General features: G+C 43.8%; 1 protein-coding gene across 3 annotated transcripts; it reads right to left on the reverse strand.

Annotated features, from left to right (window-relative positions):
- Positions 1-115: 115 nt before the first annotated feature.
- Positions 116-17,718, reverse strand: LOC134067537 (inverted formin-2-like). Of its 3 annotated transcripts, XM_062522840.1 has the most exons (23): positions 17,532-17,718; positions 12,032-12,456; positions 11,477-11,592; positions 10,982-11,141; positions 9,977-10,010; positions 9,657-9,798; positions 9,266-9,398; positions 8,141-8,809; positions 7,500-7,642; positions 7,299-7,360; positions 6,973-7,075; positions 6,783-6,868; positions 6,386-6,486; positions 6,167-6,237; positions 5,849-5,956; positions 5,442-5,512; positions 5,207-5,324; positions 4,770-4,934; positions 3,724-3,826; positions 3,328-3,480; positions 1,673-2,719; positions 1,327-1,386; positions 116-649 (listed from the first exon to the last, which is right to left on the reverse strand). In XM_062522840.1, the coding sequence occupies exons 2-22, from the start codon at positions 12,429-12,431 to the stop codon at positions 1,328-1,330; spliced, it is 4,044 nt and encodes a 1,347-aa protein (XP_062378824.1). In that variant the 5' UTR covers positions 12,432-12,456; positions 17,532-17,718; the 3' UTR covers positions 116-649; position 1,327. The 3 variants fall into 3 exon arrangements, with proteins under 3 accessions (XP_062378824.1, XP_062378825.1, XP_062378826.1); XM_062522841.1 differs by lacking the exon at positions 1,327-1,386; XM_062522842.1 differs by lacking the exons at positions 10,982-11,141; positions 11,477-11,592; positions 12,032-12,456; positions 17,532-17,718 and adding an exon at positions 10,437-10,564.
- Between the last annotated feature and the right edge of the window lie 651 nt (positions 17,719-18,369).

An 18,369-nucleotide genomic window follows, 5' to 3' on the forward strand; every position in this document is an offset into this window, starting at 1 on the left:
CGGTAACCACGATTATGACGAGATGCCGTCTGTATGTATGAAGTGCGGCCAGCCGATGTTCATATCGACTGATTTGTTTTAGTTGAAACGAAGCCTGTAACAAGGGACACAAAAGTTTCTCAGATCTGCTTTATTTGAATACAAATATCATTTGTTAATTATATTTCTAACTGAATATACTCTTAAAAGAGCAATTCCATCCAATAGTTAATAAATATACTGTATAAATGTGAAAGCCATATTTTAATTCTAAATAAAAATGTAAATAGATTTAAGATGTCAAATGTACCTTTTCTATACCACTCTCCCAAACCACTCTCAAATCTGCCACTTTATCCACTTTCATTTTTGGCTTTCTGGAAAAACCTCACATTCCATGTACCATACTGTTATTTTGCATTAACATAATACATAAAGCAAATATACTCCAACATATAAAAAATAATTAATTTACCACTCAACATACAAAAAGAACCCCCCCTCATACACACACACATACACACACACACACACACACACACACACTGCCAGCAACAGCACAGCGCCAACAATCCAGGAAGCCAGTCTCTGATGAGAGTCAATTGGACACCAGGAGCAGTAGATCCTCAAGTTTTCCTCTTCCCTTTAGTTCGCTTTCTCTTTGATGCACCTGTAGAGAAGAGAGACAGTGAGTACAGGCACTTGGAAGTCTAATGCATAACCCTGTTACATGGAGTCTATAGAAATCATGTTGCAATTATGTCTAAACTCCTAACTCTGACAGCCTTAATAGTTATACAGAATGAAGTTCAGTAGTGACAGTTAAAATACCATGTTTTGTACTGTATTCTTAAATAGCAACTTCAGATTCATGGTGTTCCACAGAATGCTTTCCATCACAAGACAACACAAGAAGCACCCCAACACAAACCCATCACAATTAGAAACAGTGGACCAACATTTTAAAATACAAAATTGAGTGGCACAGCCTATGACAAAAACTTTGTGTCCCCCAGAGAGATGCACACATATGAAGTCCACACAGTTGACTCAGACAGACAGATTTTTCATCCTAGGACATTGCTCTTGGTCCAGGGTCAAATTGATGAGAGCACACATAATCAGTGGATGACAGACACACAGACATGATTGGGTTATGATTAGCGTCTCTTGAGATCGAGGAGGAGAGTGTTAGGGAAAACCAAACACCACGGAGAGATTAGAAAAGGCATCTGCACATTTAGTCAGTCAGGTCTTTGGTTAGCGAGACAGCCCTCTGGTTAGGGGAGGAGGATTGTTTTGTGGTTTGCAATTGAACGCGTTAGTTTTGCGAGCCGGTTGACCTACCTCACTGCAAAACACACGCAGATTTTTTATTTTTAGAGTGTCCTTTCCCTTTGACTCTTTCTGTTTTAGGACCAGAGAGAAGAACAACACAACTGAGAGAAGGGTTGCACCAGAATGCCACTTCTGTCCTTGAACCATACATGAAAAATACATCATTTCATGTGTCATGTCTCATCTTCAAGGGCTTTTAAAATAAAACAATAAAAACAGACATGCCCAGTGTCTGCTGATGAGACATGAGCTGTAGCTTTGATGCAGCATCTGGGACAGGGCATACAAAAAGCACCAATCACTATGACAACCGCTTTGATGAAAAAGCTTTTCATTGAAAATGACAGTACATTACCTTCTTGATTACTTTTTTTGTTCCTACGGAAGAGCTTGTGTTTTTTAGGCTGGGGGTTTGGGGGCGCCGCAGCAGACGTGGGCACCGGGTCGAGGGGTGCGGGTGAGGGCACAAGAGGCGCTGAGGGAGGCAAAGGGACAACTTCTTGGGCAGCAGCCAGCCCATCAGGAACATCATAGCCCCTTTCCCCCTTACTCTCGGCAACGTCACCTCCATTGACTATTTCCTGCCCGTTGCTTGCATGTGCCTTTTCTTCGTGGCTAGGAAGGCCCTTGATGGGCATGTCTGGTCGGTCCTCAGGGTCTCTCTCTACGCTTGTACCCAGGGGGCAGTTCTTTTCTGTGGGTTCAGTGGCTGAGCCAGCAGCTCCATCTCCATCATGGCTCTTCTGTGGAGCTGTGCTGCCTGCTTTCCCTTGCTCCTCCTCAGCCACCTGGCTGCTGATGCTGCCCATCTGGAGTGTGTCCTGCTGAGGTGCCGTCAAGGCGTGATCCTTCTCTCCCTCTGTAGCCTGACTGCTGTTCCCGTCCTGCGGAGTGTCCTGCATAGCTGGGCAGGAGAGAGCAGCGCCCTCTTCCACGACGCTGTCAGATTTCTGGATGGCCTCCTGTCGAACAAGACAGGGGTGATGATCCTTCTCCTCACCTGGGCGCTCCCTGTTGCCATTCTGGACTAGATCCTGCGGAGGTAACCAGGCCTTGGCATCTTGCTCATGAATGACTTGGCTATTGTTACCATTCTGATTGTGTTCAGCTCCTCCATCACCTCCATTCACATGTACGGTGGCTGGCAGGGCCTTGGGTTGTGTGTGTGCGTCTGGAATGTTCTGTGTCAATGTGTCAGATGAGAGGCCTGGATGGGTCACTCGGTCCTTCTCCTCGCGTCTCTCATGCAGGGGCTCTGGGGCGGGGGCGGGGTCAGAGGACGCCACTGGACTTCCTGCGCTTCTGTGGGGTGACCCAGGAGTGCCTGCGGAGGCCTCTGGTGGAGACTGTGGGCAGAGAGGATGCTGAGGAGGTCCTTCCTCGTCTTTTTCTGCACTTAAAGCTGGAAATGTAAAGGCAGAGATGTTTGGGTCACCATAGTGGAAAGCATCCCACTGTATAGCGCTCGAATGAGAAGCAGTTATGGAATGATGAAATTCAGACATTTTTGCCACATAATACATGAATACATTAAGAAAGGTTTAGTAGTCAGTGACAGATATTATGTTAGGAATCATGACTTCATTCATCATTATTTTGTATTGTGAGACTTTTGCAATGCATCCATAAAAGCACATCAACAGAGATGTTATGGCAAAGAAAACAGCACAGCTCAGAGAAATGATGACATGCACTAGAGAAGAGTGGAAAGCTCTGTGGAGGAGTATTCCCAGGTAGAGCCTGGAGAGCATCTGGGCCTGACTCATGCCAGATCAGAGCCAGTATCATCTAAGACCAATCTCTTGGCCACAGCTTCATGCACATTTGAAATGTACAGCTGCAGCAGCATCATCACTGCAGAGTAACTAGCATTGGTGATAAAAACTCAGAGAGACACAAAAAAGAGGATGAGAGTGATACAGCGAAGCCTTGGTTACTGTTGCCATGGAGCCATGCACACAGCGGAGGCGGTGGGTCGGGTGGCACGGCGTTTAACCATGCTGTCCTTACCAGGCTGCTCGTTATCCCTATTTGTTTCGCTAGAGGAAGCACTGTCTGTTTCGCACCTGGGACGAGTCTTCCTCAACTGGAAGCCTTTGCGGATATCTGCGAGGAGGTGGTCAATAATACAGCCATCATCCTGCGGCACAACGCCTCTGCGGACTGCAAACACAAGCAAAACCAAACACTCAGGTAAAGAACTGCAGTACAGTGTATTTCACATCTAGAAACATCCAATCATTTTTGTATGTGATGCATTTTTTGTATGGATTTTCCTTCTAAACTTAGGCAATTGTAAATATGTATACACATAAAATACAAACCCAACAACAACCGCAACCACATTAAAAACAACAAGCAGTAACATAACACTGGCAGGCTGATTGATGTGCAGGTGTAACTCACTGATCTTCCCATTCTCCCCCTTTTGTCTCTTGGACTCCTCCTCGGCGAGCTGCTTCTTGCGCTTCTCTGCTTTGGCAGCCTGCTCCTTCCAGGTCTTATTCTCCTGAGAGCGCAGAGCAAGGTGGGAATCACTGCCAGGTAAATGAAGAGCACTGCTGCAGCTGCTAACAGTCCCTCAAGGACTAAGTAAATGAAGCGAATCGTCCGCATTGGTAAACAACAGATTCAGCAGAACCACGCAGTTTGATAATTCACTCAAGAGGGGAGCTATGATACTGCACTTGCTCCAACACTGCTGTAACAGGCATGCAGTGCACTAGGACATACAGTTTGACTAGCAATACTGACCTTACAATGTTTCATTGATTCCATTTCGTTTATAATATAGACAAAAGATTAACAGGAGGAATGGCCCCCACGGTGTTTTTATTCCACGACTTCTCCATGACACGTGAATTTTCATAGCTACTATAGAGCTATATAATGTACTGTATAAATATATTGACCAAAGAGTAGCCGCATAGCTAGTCTGGTTATCACCATACTAAGCTCAATCTTTTAAGATAAGGGAGTATCCGTATGCTTGGATAGTCCTTCAACCAATCAGACCAACAATCCAGTGCATCTATTGGATGAGCTAGTTTGTGATTGAACCCAAAGGACAGGAAGTGGGGGAGATAGATGTGCAGGTTTCTAGCCTGAGCTGCTGGGCCAAATCCAAATTCGCCGGGAGGTCAGGCAGGGTTCACCCAGCCTAGCTGCATAGCCAGATATACACCAATTCTGCGTGGCCATAATATATTGCACTAATGTATTTTGCCAAGAACATTTTAAACTGCTACAACATACAGTACAGCATCCCCTGATATTCCACAACTTTGCCCCACAATTCCAATATTTCAGAAATTCCATGAGATGTGGGAACCATATTCAAAGAATCTTTAGTAAGGATCCTCTGAAAGAAACTGAAAACTTACTTTTTTATATCCAGTTCAAAGCTGGGAAATCTTTTATTCATTGATCTGTCAGCTAGAGAAGCAGCTCACCTTTAAGGCCTTGATGAAAAGGCCCCTGAAGGTTTTGATGTTGTTGAGGAGCTCTTCCAGAGAGAGCTTGGATGGGTCTTCACACAGGTACAGAGCCAGGTCGGCCTTCTTCCTGTCGATTTCAGCAAAACGCTTCTCCAGGGCCTCGCATGCACTCAGATTGTCCTACAAAATAAGCATTATATAAGAATCACTTATTTTGACAACATACTAAACATCATACTCATTAACAAACAACCATTAGCAAACAACCATTAACAGCAAAACTGCTTAAATGTGTCTATATTATTAGCTTATCATATACTAAACACAACACATACAATAGCTCTTGTTGTGAATCCCAATGAACAATGAATAGACCTAAAGACAATACACTCTACCAGACAGTCAACACACTTTAAGACTGACAAACGGACACAAAAAACACAGCTCGATACCTTCATGACCTCCTGGAACTGATCCTTCACTTCGTCGGTTGAGGCGATCTTTTTTGCGGTCGTTGTCAGCCGCTTGAGCAGTGTACTTGCCTCTGCTTGAATGGTGTCCAGGTTCACTCTGAAAGGTTGAACGGATGTATGACACCAGAAAAATGCTGAGAAGGTTGCGGAGGTTGGACATCAAAGTGATCGTTTTTTTTTTCCCAAAATAAAAATGACAGTCTTTAGGCCTTACCCTGCTGCTTTCTCACAAGTCTCGATTTCATCAGCAAGGTTAAGCAGCTCGGGATGATTCAGCGCGGCCTCCTGAAATGGATGATCCATACATAATATGTACTTGGGGAAATCCTAATAATGGAGGATGTGCTGAATAGTAAAAAGGCACTTGGTTCACCTTAGAGCCAAGGCATATTATGGCTGAAACACTTTCACTATTGGCCAAGGGTGCTTTCTGCTATTCCCCACTGCCTTTTACATAATGACCTTTGTGAACCAATTATGAATTTAATTGAGTTTATTAAGCTGTTGCTCTCGGTACTAAAGATCTAGGTCAATCAAATAAGGCTGCAAATAAGCTGTCACAGGCAGGAACAAGGCTACAGTAAGCAAGTCACAGTAGATAAGTCACTCCCAGTGCAGTACCTCAAGGATGTGGTGAAGCAGGGTGATCCTACACTTGTTGGCTTTGGTCTCGGTGAGCTTAAGCAGAGAGCAGATCTTGAATCCCTCTGCATTGCCTGTGTGACTTCCCTGTATAAGGAGCAACATCTCACTTGTAACTTACAGGAAACATATCAGACCCTCATGATAATCCATGCCATGTATAAGATGTACCAAGAGTAGGACACTAGGACATGTGTTTTAAGAAATAGGTCACTGTTGCCCAAGGCACACAGAGAATTCAGGAAGGAAAACTGTTGATAAGATGCCAGTTAAGTAATTAAAGAAAAACACACTTACATAATTGAGGAAATTCCCGACATCCAAGATTAGCTTGCAGAATTTGGGCAGCAGAGTGCTTGTTCTAAGACCTAAGGGACAAGGAGGGATCAATGCATCAGCGTGTACGCACGCACGCACGCACGCACACGCACGCACACACACGCACGCACGCACGCACGCACACGAGTGGGTGGTAGCAGCATCAACAAGAGATGTAAGAGATGTCCCTTCACTTACTATTACAGGCCGCCTCAACCAGCACAGCTTTGGGATTTAGCATATCCAACACAGAGGCAGTCTCCTCACACAGCAACATGCACTCAATCCTTAACTGGTAACTGTGTGGGCAGGAAGGCGAGAAAGAACAAAACAGTGAAGAGGGGCAGAGACAGATAAACACAGAAAGGAAAACACAGAGAGAGAGAGAGAGAGAGAGAGAGAGAGAGAGAGAAAGAGAGAGAGAACATCAAGGAAACATAACCACAAGGAGATAAAATAGCTGAGTGATGATTTGACACACAATTCCCATGTCTTGTCCGTTTATTATAGAAACAGAGCATAAACAACACCACATAGCTCAGAGTAAGTCCTTCATATCCTGTGAGACTGTGTACAAATAAAGTTTATTAGTTACCACTGAACGGCCAGAAGCTGGAGATAAAATCGGTCCACATTAGCCAGTTTGTCGGTCTCCCCCTGGTAGGACTTCAAATTCTCAATCTAGAAATTAGAAAGCAACATTTCAATCATGATAACCCTACATAGAAATACATATGAGATCCGTGGAATGAATGCATTTATGTCTGATTCTGATTCAGCCTTACCTCATGCTTTTCTGGCAGCAGCTTCTGGAGCTGTTTTAGCACCTCCACATCAAACTTGGACCGGTCCCCATTTTGAATCAGGGCCACAAATTCTTCATTGGAACTGACAGAGGATATCAAAAGATGATGAAAAAGAAGAAAACCCTAACTACTCACGATGAGTTTTAACATGCCAAAACTATGAGTTTTTAACATTTAGCCAAAAACAAATTGAGGGGTAGGAATTCTTTGTTATAATTCTATTTCTATTCGGTTTAGTAGATTATGGAAAAAACGAAGCAAACAAAAGTATTCACAAGAGGTCCATGGGAGCTTCTTCTGCTTACCATCTGAACTGCTTTAAGAATATGTTCAAATTGAGATTTTTCTTCGCATCAATGAAGGAGATCTGAGAGATAAACACAAGGAGGATTATCATAGTTGACACTTTACACTCCAAACACAAACTAATCATCACACCGAACATAAATCTCCATGTTATCCAATCACAAGTACTGTATATATGGTGAAGAGGATGGCTAAGTAACCTCTTTGGGTTCTTTCTTGGTGGGGGCGGCCACCGTCTTGTCTTTGGTCTGGGCCACAGGCAGACAGAAGAGCTGCTCGATGCTGGAGTAGTCTGGCTCCCGAGGGGCTTCTGTCTGCACAGACGTCCACAAAGACTTGCCGTCTGAGAGTGACAAGCAGAGGAACAGAGATGTGCATCAGAGCATGAACTGAAGATGCATGCTGTATACAGAAGCCTCAGGCATGCTGTTGAACACCATGAAATATCACACTGCTACAGAAGAACCTGTGTTAATGTCCAGAAGTCACTCAATTCTCAACTCAAGTCTTGATGTAACTTCTGTACACGACTGTTGCAGTGAGACACAGTGATGATGCCAAAAATATTCCATAATAGCTCCTCTCCTAAATGAGTCATCGGTTGAGAAGTGCTTCAGTAATTCCTCCTCAAGTTTCTTCACAGAGTTATGTTAGTCTTACAGTTGAGCTTGATTCAGATGTTACCAAAAGATGCAGTTGTGGCCAAATTTGAATAAATTGTTCTTATATAAATATATAATATATTCTGCCAGTGAGATTTCAAGGTGTATTTTGTGAGTCAGTTAGATAAGCCACTGTTACATTTTTGGTGTCTCGGTTAGAAGCCAATGTTACACCTTACCAGTGACTGCTCTCGAGGTGAGCTTCTGCCAGTTGAACTTCTTCATCCTAAGGGTAGGACAGCGACTAGCCTTCATAGTCATTCCAGGTGCACATCCCAGAGACTGGCTGGTGTGGGCCACCACTAGGTCCCCCATGCCAGGGGGTGGAGGGGGGCCAGGGGGACCAGGCATCCCTGGCAAAGGAGGCGGAGGTGGGGGACCTCCACAGCCCATCCCTGGCAAAGGAGGTGGAGGTGGGGGACCACAATGCCCCATGCCAGGTAGAGGAGGTGGGGGAGGTGGTCCCATCCCTGGTAAGGGAGGTGGTGGAGGTGGCGGTGGACCTCCTGCTGGAGGGAGAAAAGGGGGTGGAGGTGGTGCCGGTGGGCCTCCCATGCTGGTGGGCAGAGGAGGTGGGGGTGGGGGTGGAGGTGGGGGTGGAGGTGGAGGTGGTGGTGGAGCAGAAGCAGGGGCTATTGGTGTGGATGAGCTGGGTGCAGATGGAGATGGAGGCCTTGGGCCAGTGGTGGGCTCCTTGCATGACAGTAGGTGCTCCCCGTCCACAGGTTCCGTCTGAACTGCTTTGTCCAGCCTCTTGGGAGGCGGGCCATCTACGGTGTGATGGCCAGTAGACTGCCTCTTAGAGAAGACCAGTCTCTGCATGATGTTCTCCCAAGAATTCATTTGAGCTGAGGTGCACAACACAAAAATAGGAATCATGTGCATCTGACAGAATTGAATCTAGACAAGCCAAACCAAACAGATGAAAAATAAATCTTCCCTCAAAAGGTGACGAAAGTCATTCATAGACCTGCAATCAAATCAGCTAGCCAGGGCGTAGGATGATTCAGTTAATGTGACTGAATTCAGCGTTCTACCTAAATATTGTGAGTGATGACTATTCAGTGTCAGAGCTGATAATCTTGAGCCATGATTGGATTACACGATTGGATTACATTTTAACCGTATTAAACTGTGGTAAATGATCCATAATGATTACCATTCATGTTACAGGATGAAATTATGGAATCTGCACTAGCTCAAAACAGCAAGTTGCCATTGTACTACATTATAATTGAACAGAAGGCTGAGGGAAGCAAGAGCCACAGCCGCAAAGCGAATCACTTCATCCCCGAGAAACTCACAATCTTGAGCCAGCATGACGGCACGGTTGGAGACGGCCTCCAGTGCCTGCCAGATGTCCACGCGGTCTGGGCCCAGCAGCAGCAGAGACTGCAGCACAGACAGCAGCTGCTGAGAGGAGGGAGAGCTACTAACCTGAAGAGGAGGAAGAGGAAGAGGAGGGAGAGAAGAGTGTGTGAGAGAGAGGAGATGAAAAGAGAGATAATTAATTGCGTAACACATTTATGAAGAAACGCTGTTATATAGGCAGGGCTTGGTGTGAGACAGAATTAAATGTTCAGATTGTCCACAGCGAATCCGCACACAGTTGTGTAAGTAGGAAGTAGGTTGGTAGTGTTAAAGGTAGGTATGTTTCAAACAGTTTATGCTCTCCTGCCAGAGACCAGAACTCACTTTGTTGAAAAGTGTGGTAAATACTTCTTGGTGCGAACTCATGTCTATGCCTCCATAGACTCTTTGCAGCTCCTCCTCGTCCTCTGCCATGGCCTCTTCAAACGATTCACACTGAATGATTAAGTCTTCATCCTCTTTTTCCCTGCCAAGATGGCAATACAAAACGTATTACAACATTGTGCCATACTCTATAAACAAAACACTAATAATAAAACGATGTCTTTGTTTTCATTTTGATGTAAGCCTATGCAAAGAACACGTTGAGCTGAGAGGATTGGAGACAAACATCCCCATCAGCCACGCAAAAACAAAATTCTTACCTCAGTTTGGGGAGAAGGTCGAGCAATTGAAGCCCTGTTAATAAACAATACAAGGACTCGTAAAAGACGGACACAAACGTCGTGTCAAACTTCTGTCTATATTCATTTACAAAATGTGCGTCAAGGTTTGTTGGTAAGCAAGCTTGTCTCCCTGCCCAAATCACAATTCTTAATAGGCATACCGAAAGCGCAGAGATGCATAGAAAACATTGAAAGTTTCCGCAAAAATATTTCGTCATCTGAAAACAGACTAGGCCTAGGCCTACAATATAATTGATTTTTCGTTTGTTTTTTTGTGTTTATTTTTTTTTTGTCGTGAGGTAAAAGCTTCAGTTTGCAAATAAGCTCAAACAAACATTGAAACGAAGGGGTTTCAACTTTTGTAGCGCGTAGGCCTACAATCATATAGGCTAGTTTTAAAAGGGCATGCAAGGACGTCTAGTGCGGGTGCTAAATGCACCTGAACTATTTTCCCAAATACGTTCTCCGAGAATCACGTTATATTAAGGAACTTTTTCTTTCTTTTTAAAGAAGTTTTTGTTTCTTTTCCACGTGACAAAATCTGTCGAAGGCCTGATGCAGCTTTAGGTTGTCGCAAATTAGGGGAATTGGTTTAATAAGGACTCCCACTGTATCAAAATAGAAGTTCATGGCTAGAATGTAATGTAGGTCAACAGGACCTGCCTACTTTTCACTGTTGACCTACTTCTTTTATTGTTGGCTTACTTTTTATGTTCAGGCATAATATGTGTGTTAAATATGTGAAATGTAAAATACCATAATATAAGAGAAAAGCAATCAATTTCCAATACTGGTCTAAGACTGTCGTCGGGGTTGTTTTCAAATGGAGGTGAAAGAATCATAATGACGTACATCTCAAAATATAGATTTCCCCATCTCTCACACGATGCTTTGTAAATCGAAGGGACAAAAATAAATTTCCTGAGGCACAGAGGTGCGAGTACTTGCTGAAACTTGCCGCTATAGGTGCTACACACAACCTACCTATGAATTCTTTACGCATTTTGTCCCTTAGACGCAGATCTTCTGTCCCAAAGATGACAGCATTAATGACGCTGAGCAGGGTAACCATATATGGCACATTGTCTGTGGAATGCAGCTCATTCATGATCACGCTGAAGCGATATTGTTGGGTCTTCACACCCTGCCAAAGAATATAAGCATTAATCAATACAGGCTTGATACTGTGCAATATACTGCTGATCGTGCTGACAAAACTTCTGTCCTCCTCATATAAAATTGCAAGAGATTATATTTAATATAAGACATCAGTACACTTGTATTTTGCAATACATTGGCAAAGAGAATATGTGATTTAAAAACATGATTGATCAAGAAGTTTTTTTCAGTTATCTGTCTTGAATACCAAGAATGGTCACCACTAACATAATAAGAGGTGCACATTTGTCCAATGATCTAATACATTCTTTATTTTCATTTCCTGTTAGGTCCAAATGCCTACTCGTTCAGTACACTTGCCTTATAGTGGTCCAAGGCATCCAGGGCCAGGCGGTACCCATCTATGGAGAACATACTGAGAGCGGCCAGCAGTTCAAACACCTGCTTCTTCACCATAGTGTTGGAGGTATCCAGAGCTGAAACAGACCATCACCACTGTCATCATCACTTTCTGTAGCTCCCATGGCTGTAGTAGGTCCTCTTGCTTCAAATCATCTCAGCTGTGTTTTGACTTTACGACCTGAACTGAATCGTGTGACTTCTCTGCCTCTGTGTGACTCAGCTAATGTTTTTTGGGATGCAACCTGAACTTTGAACTTTTATGGAGTGATAAGGGTAGAGGGGCAACAAAACCATTGAGCGACTCGAAAAACGTGATCACTTTCTCTCTCTCTCTTTCTCTCTCTCTCTCTCTCTCTCTCCCTCACACACACACACACACACACACACACACACAAACAAACACATGCACAGATGCATGTATTTGTTTATTTAGTTTCCACAGGATCTATTTAACAACTATTTTTGTCCAGTGAGGGACAATGGGGGAGCTTAAAGAAGCATGAGACAGCTCACCTTGAGACAGCTTGCGGATGTAGCCCTCATTCTCAATGATGAAGTGTATCCCTGTGGAGGAGTTCATGACAGCGCGCACACAGTTGACGCAGGTGAGCTGGAGGAGGGCGTCGGCGATGCGGGAGCAGCCTCGGCCCGACAGCCTGTCCAGGGCCTCCAGCAGCAGGTCCAAGCCACTCAGCTCTAGGAACTGGACCATCCAGGTGTGGTCGCTGCCCTCCAGACGCTTCTTCAGGCCCGAGTAGTTGACCACGGTGGGCACCTGCAGCAGGCGAATGCACAGCTCTGGGTCGGCACTCTCCAGGTTGCCCTCCTGAGACGACTCGGAGTCCTGCGAAGACCCCAGACGGCCCCGGACAGCCGCCCATTTCCTCTTGCCGCTCTCGGAACTCACTGACATGGTGATGATGATGGAAGGTCTGATTCTGCAGGGACACAAGAGACAAACTGTGAAATGGGCCAGGAACATGGCTAGTGTAGATGTTATTAAAGGTTAGAGTAGTTTCACAGCATGGGAGCTCCGTCTCCGACACTGTTGGTTAGTTTGTAAGGAGGTTGTGGAGGCGGCCCACCGAGGGGGAGCTTTGCTCTTTAGTATCTACAGTGCTACGTGCTCCGCTCTTGTCATGCGCTGGTGGAGATGGAGGCTCCTGTGTTGTGATCATAATGTATCTGCACTCCATTGCTCTTCCTTAGCGACCAGCTGTTTTTGTCTCGCTAGACTGAAATTGAATTTCACGGTCTGAAACTGAATTGTGAGAACTGCATGTGAAAGTGCAAAGAGCAAAATTCAGTGAGGATAATTTATGTGCCAGAGCAAATGAGTTCAATTTCAAAATAGTATTCAATTTCAAGTTAACTGGGATTAACTGGGATTCAGTTTCAATCTAATGAATTCAATTTCAGCATACAATCAAATTCAATTTCTCAATACAATTGCTCAAATTCGGCAATTCAAATGCAAATCCAAGATATTCAAATTTTGTTTAAGGGGACACAAGTTTTACCCCTATTGATATTCAACTCCTCAATATGTGAGGAATCTCAAGTGTCTGAATACAGAAATTACATCTTGAGACCTACATGCACTTCTGCAAATGATGGTCTTTATGACATGTATTTCACTATTCAACATTAAACAAGAGGCTAAATGAATGTTGTTTTTAATTGGGCGCAGTATGTTGCAATATTCAGAATAATATTAGCGTGGGTTAGGCCAGGCGAATCGCTCGCATTTGAATTGGCTCTGCAGGTCCATCTGGTCCATCTTAAAGGAACCAATGAAAACGGCCTATCTGGCACAAGACAAGCTTTATAACTGATGATGGACAGAAGAGTGTGATGAGCAGTGCGTTCAAAACTACTGATTGCTGCACTGATAATGGCCGCGTTTCCCAGATTTCTTAGAGCGTTCTTAGAGCGCTCCTAAGTTCTTAGCACTTAAGAGCTTCTTAACGAATCTGGGAAACCCGACCATTGTCGGTGTTAAAAGACACAGATATGTATTTTGTTTACGTTTGTTTACAAAGATGTATTTATTGCACCTCGAAGAAAGTTTAATGTACCATTCAGGTTCCATTTCACCTCTGATTACATCCCTTGAACCCCAGAACAATTTCAATTTCAACTGAGATTTGAGAATCAGCCTGGTGTCAGCCATGCTACAATAATGTAATAAAAGTTTGAGTAGTTCCTCCAGCTGATGCACAGTTATGGAAGTCATTAATGAACTCTACTGCCTTAACACCATTTTGGAATTACCATGATGAAAATCCAATGACTGAACTAGTGGATAGATAACCACTGAGTAAACTGTGTTTCACACAATGTCTGCCATAAATGGGGCCATATTAGTTCATTTCCACAAATCGTTCACTTAAAAGGAAGTAGTAACTCTGGACTCAATGCTATATTAAATTAAATTAATTTTCATTTGTTTGCATTGCATCATGTCATCTTATGAATTCCCGATAGCAAGAAGTTGACCCTCTAAAATCCTCACGAGCAGGACATTTCTCATGAGGAAGAACTAATGAACTCATATCAACTCTCCACTTGTCCTATGGAAGCACACAGTGGATAAACCAGCCTGCTATCACACAGCGGCACATTCAGGGGAAGTGACAACTCAACATAATTTGGTGAATGTGAGATAAGTCAGCAGTATTCCCCCCGACTGATGCTGCTGCCAAACATCCACCGGCCTAATCCAGTGTGAATAGGAGAGAGAAAGAGACCAAGAGCCACCCTGTCAGCTCATCTACAACATGGAAAACAAGACCAATTCTGCATCACAACAGATGGATCAAACAATGCAAAAGCATGATCACTGAAGCCTGGGACACTTGCCGTTTAGACTTGATATGCAATAGAGGTTTGCATGTGTGTGTGTGAGAGAAAGAGTTAAACAGTGTATTTGTCTGTGTTTATGTGTGCTTGGGTCATCAGGGTCACCAGTTTTATTGTAGGTAGCTAGGTTGTCTACTGTATGGGCAGTGGCATGCAATAAAACATTCTGAACTGTACCCTGGCCATTGTGTACACCAGCTACTGAAATGTTATTGCAAATAGAGTTCCCACCATATAAGGAGTTTTTGTTCCTGTGGGGTATTGCTACACACCCACCTATCAACCCACGGATAAACACAAATACACATGCAGCCTCTCAGTCTCTCTCTCTCTCTCTCTCTCTCTCTCTCTCTCACACACACACACACACACACACACATGATGGAGCATAAGTGCTTTTCTGTACAGCCATTTGAGAAACTGGATGTCTTTTCATCCAGGCCTCCACAGAAACCCCCCCTGTGGAACACCCCCTTCATCCAGTGGCCTCAGAAACACCCCGTCTGTAAATAGAAGCCACCAAAAATACACAGAATTATATATGAATATGTTTACCTTTACACAAAATGTCCAGCCATCAGAATCCCTGGAATGTCAACAGCTCCATTTTGCAAAAATGCACAAACATCTTTGACAAATAAACACACTGATTACAAGTGGGTTTTCTCTCTGGTGCAAAATCTAGAAAGCAAAGTGAAGATGTTGTGAGTGGGAACTGGTGAAGGACATCTGATACCAGAAGCAGGCATGGACAGTAGCAATGTCCACAAAAACAAACTCACAAATCAGAGTCCTGTTTCCTTTCCTTACTAAGGCCCATCAATTGATAAACAGGGAGCTCCCTTAATCCCGCTAACAAAAGGCTGTGTCTTACTCTATTGCCTGGAGGGATGCCAGTGCTTTCAGGAGTCAGGACCTCTCTTGTATTCTCACTTCTGCCAGCATGTGCTTGGTGCAAGCTGCAATCTGCAAGCTGCAAGCTGCTTGCTCGGCCACCAGGCCTTTCTCTTTAGGGGCTACATGTGACCACCTCCTTTGATTACTTAGTAGAAGAATGACAGGAATGTCTCTAGAACAGTGTGACTGAGCAACTCTTTTTGTCTCACTGAACAATAGTCTCTCAGCAGGGTTATCTGCAGGGGCTCCTATTAGAGGTATTTACCACAGATGTTTATCACTTGGATAGCTATGAGGGAACGAGCTAATTGATGGATTGTGCAATAGGCATATCTATAATGCAGAAACAGTGATGTGTGTAAAGTTATAGAGTATGCTTGAGACCTTTCTACAATTTCCAACACATCAGGGGCTTAACTGAGGAAGGAAAGACAGTTCCTGAACCAGGAAATGTGTCACCATAACAAGCATTGTTTCTGTTGCTTAAATCTCCTATTCTTGGAGAGCCTTGATAAGGCTAAGGGCTAAATTTATGGAATACAGTGAACCGTTCCTAACAAGGACGCAACGGTTCAGAAACTATCTACACTCTCTCCCTATCTGAAAAACCAACGCTTTTCTTTTCTGAGAAACCAAGCCAATAATAATGGTCTGGAGATGTGGTGAACCAACATGAAATTATGATAACAAAGATCTCCTACTTAGCAGTCATAGTTTGTTTGCTATTCCTGAACATTCCCAAAACTATCTTTAATATCCTGACCTCAATAAAAACACTCCCTTGCTTCCAAGTATTTGCCCTAGTCACAGTTTACCCTCTGCAGCAGGAGCATATTCTCAGGGGAAGCAGCCTATATTCAAACAAAAAATATAATAAATTGCTTAATGTTGGTATGGACCATCACAATTAACAGGACCGAAAAGCTGGGTAATTTCCTGGTGTTGTTCAGAGTGAAAATGTAAGCTGGTGTCCAAATATTGCTGAGGTGTTTGTGGAAATTCCCACAGCAAATGAACTTGCATTGGAATGTGTGATCTGCGATTTGGCACAGAATTAAAAGAAACAAAGGTTGTTCCAGGCCTCCTTTGATCCTGTTTGAGGGGCAGAAAGACATTTTCTTTTTCCGTTGACCATCATCGACCATGATCACAAGCACAGACACATTTGTAATGTTAAATCCATTACATCAGGCTATTGTATAAAATGCACCAGCAACACAGTGACTTTCTGTTTGCTGACACCACCACTCACTAAAATGGCATTTTCCCTGACCCTGCTTCAACAAGCTTCCTGCTCCATGCGCTTGCTGGATTACAACTACATCTTCACTTGCATTTCACCTCTCAAGTCAGTATATACTGGCTATCATTCTGTATGGCTATCAGTGCTTCATCAGGATAAATCCTGTCAATGCATGTGGTGATGACTAAAGCTTGTTGTGTCTTGTGATTTGCAATCATGATGTGCACAAAATGCTGAATAATCACAAAATAATCACATGTTTAAGCTTCTCCTTGTCTCGTGTGGCAACGGAGTTGTTGCATGTGGCTGGAGGGGTTGAGGCACGGGGGCGAAAAACAGTTTGCAATATTAAGAGGTGTTTTGAGTTCCATCCATGGCATTCCATATAACAACGGGCGTTCATTTTGCGAAAGGGGTCCCATCACCCCCACACTGCCCAGTGCACGCTCCTTCAGGCAGGGAAAAACTGATGCAGATCGGGTGGAAAATGTGCAGGTAGCTATGTCAATCTAAATTTGACGTGACCTAACATAGGCTTTAAGAACCTCTATCAGACGGGACGGACACACTGATTATTTGGAGATGCCCCTCTTTGCATATGAAGGACACACAATTGCCGCTTTTTCTCTCAGCCAGGGATAGGCGCTCAACAGAATAAAGAGGTTTGATCTTAATTTAGCTTACAGATATCTCCAGTTGCAACTCTACAACATTGATATTTAAAATGAAACGTGTCTATTCCAAAACTCGCTTTCCCATGCCTGTCCATTTCATTGATTTGTGCTTAGGCTAAACACCTGTCCGTGGTGCAGATATAACGGAAATCTGTGCCGTCTAAACATGGCGAGTTAACAGGACCACCACCGACAGCTCAATCACAGATGACCACCGCAGACTGCACACCGTTCCTCCAAAAATGACCGCTTATTTAACCTAAACGCATGCAAAAGAAAAGCAGCTGATGCAGCCTACTTGATCGATACGGTAAAGACTACTTTGCTTTTAGCCTACCTGCTGTTATGCCATGAGCGAGCGCTTCAAATATCCCGTTAAAGTGGGTTAATCAGTCCCAGTTGCCTGTAAGTCCGCTTCTTCCGTCACTTTTCTTTTAAGCGCTGAAATACAAACGCAGGCTACATCCCCACCGACACATCAGCTGAGTGTGATGGTACTAATCCCCGGGGTTCAAGCTCTAATAGACTACGATACGACGACGCTGTTGGAATAACCCTCCCTCTCTTGACTGGACACACAGGTCGCCCGTCTGCTATAGGAATCCCCACTTCAGATAAGGGAAGAGAAACTAAGGGCGAAACATCTTTTGCGTCATCATGGGCACCAAAATGGCCCGTTTATGTGTTTTATGTGCAGTGTTTTGGACAGGACAATTGCGCAAATCCCCGATGAATTTCACATAGACTCTCTCGAACTAGACTATGTCCAAATGAGTCATTTTCAAAACAATTCAGATGAATTGTGGATCACATCGAAGATGCAGTCTGTCTTTGTGACTTAACAAAGTCCAAAATATTTATTTTCCCGGCCCATGTTTGTCTCTTGCCATTTTTGACCACAGGCCACATCAAATAAGTTGTCTTGTCTCAATAACAAAACTTTAACAGACATACTGCAGGCCTACTTTAAGAATTGAAATTTAAAAAATTAACGTTCGAACACAGTAGCCTGCACACAAAATACAAACAATGACATAGGCCTATACACTGAAGCAATGTTTCAGAAATGGAAAAATTACTTTTTTCTCACCCTGAAAAATATAAGAGATATTAACCTTATAGGCCTTCTCCCTTGTGTCCTGCAGTAACAAACATTTTAAAAGCCATCTTGATAT

The sequence above is a fragment of the Sardina pilchardus genome, chromosome 20, assembly GCF_963854185.1.
Source record: "Sardina pilchardus chromosome 20, fSarPil1.1, whole genome shotgun sequence".
Lineage (NCBI taxonomy): Eukaryota > Metazoa > Chordata > Actinopteri > Clupeiformes > Clupeidae > Sardina > Sardina pilchardus.

Coding starts and splice junctions, on each gene's coding strand:
- LOC134067537 (XM_062522840.1), bottom strand. CDS start 12,431: ATGTCAGTGAGTTCCGAGAGCGGCAAGAGGAAATGGGCGGCTGTCCGG. Junction 4,935..5,206: donor AGTTCCAGGAGGTCATGAAG/GTATCGAGCTGT, acceptor CTTATTTTGTAG/GACAATCTGAGTGCATGCGA. Junction 2,720..3,327: donor TAGGGATAACGAGCAGCCTG/GTAAGGACAGCA, acceptor TTACATTTCCAG/CTTTAAGTGCAGAAAAAGAC.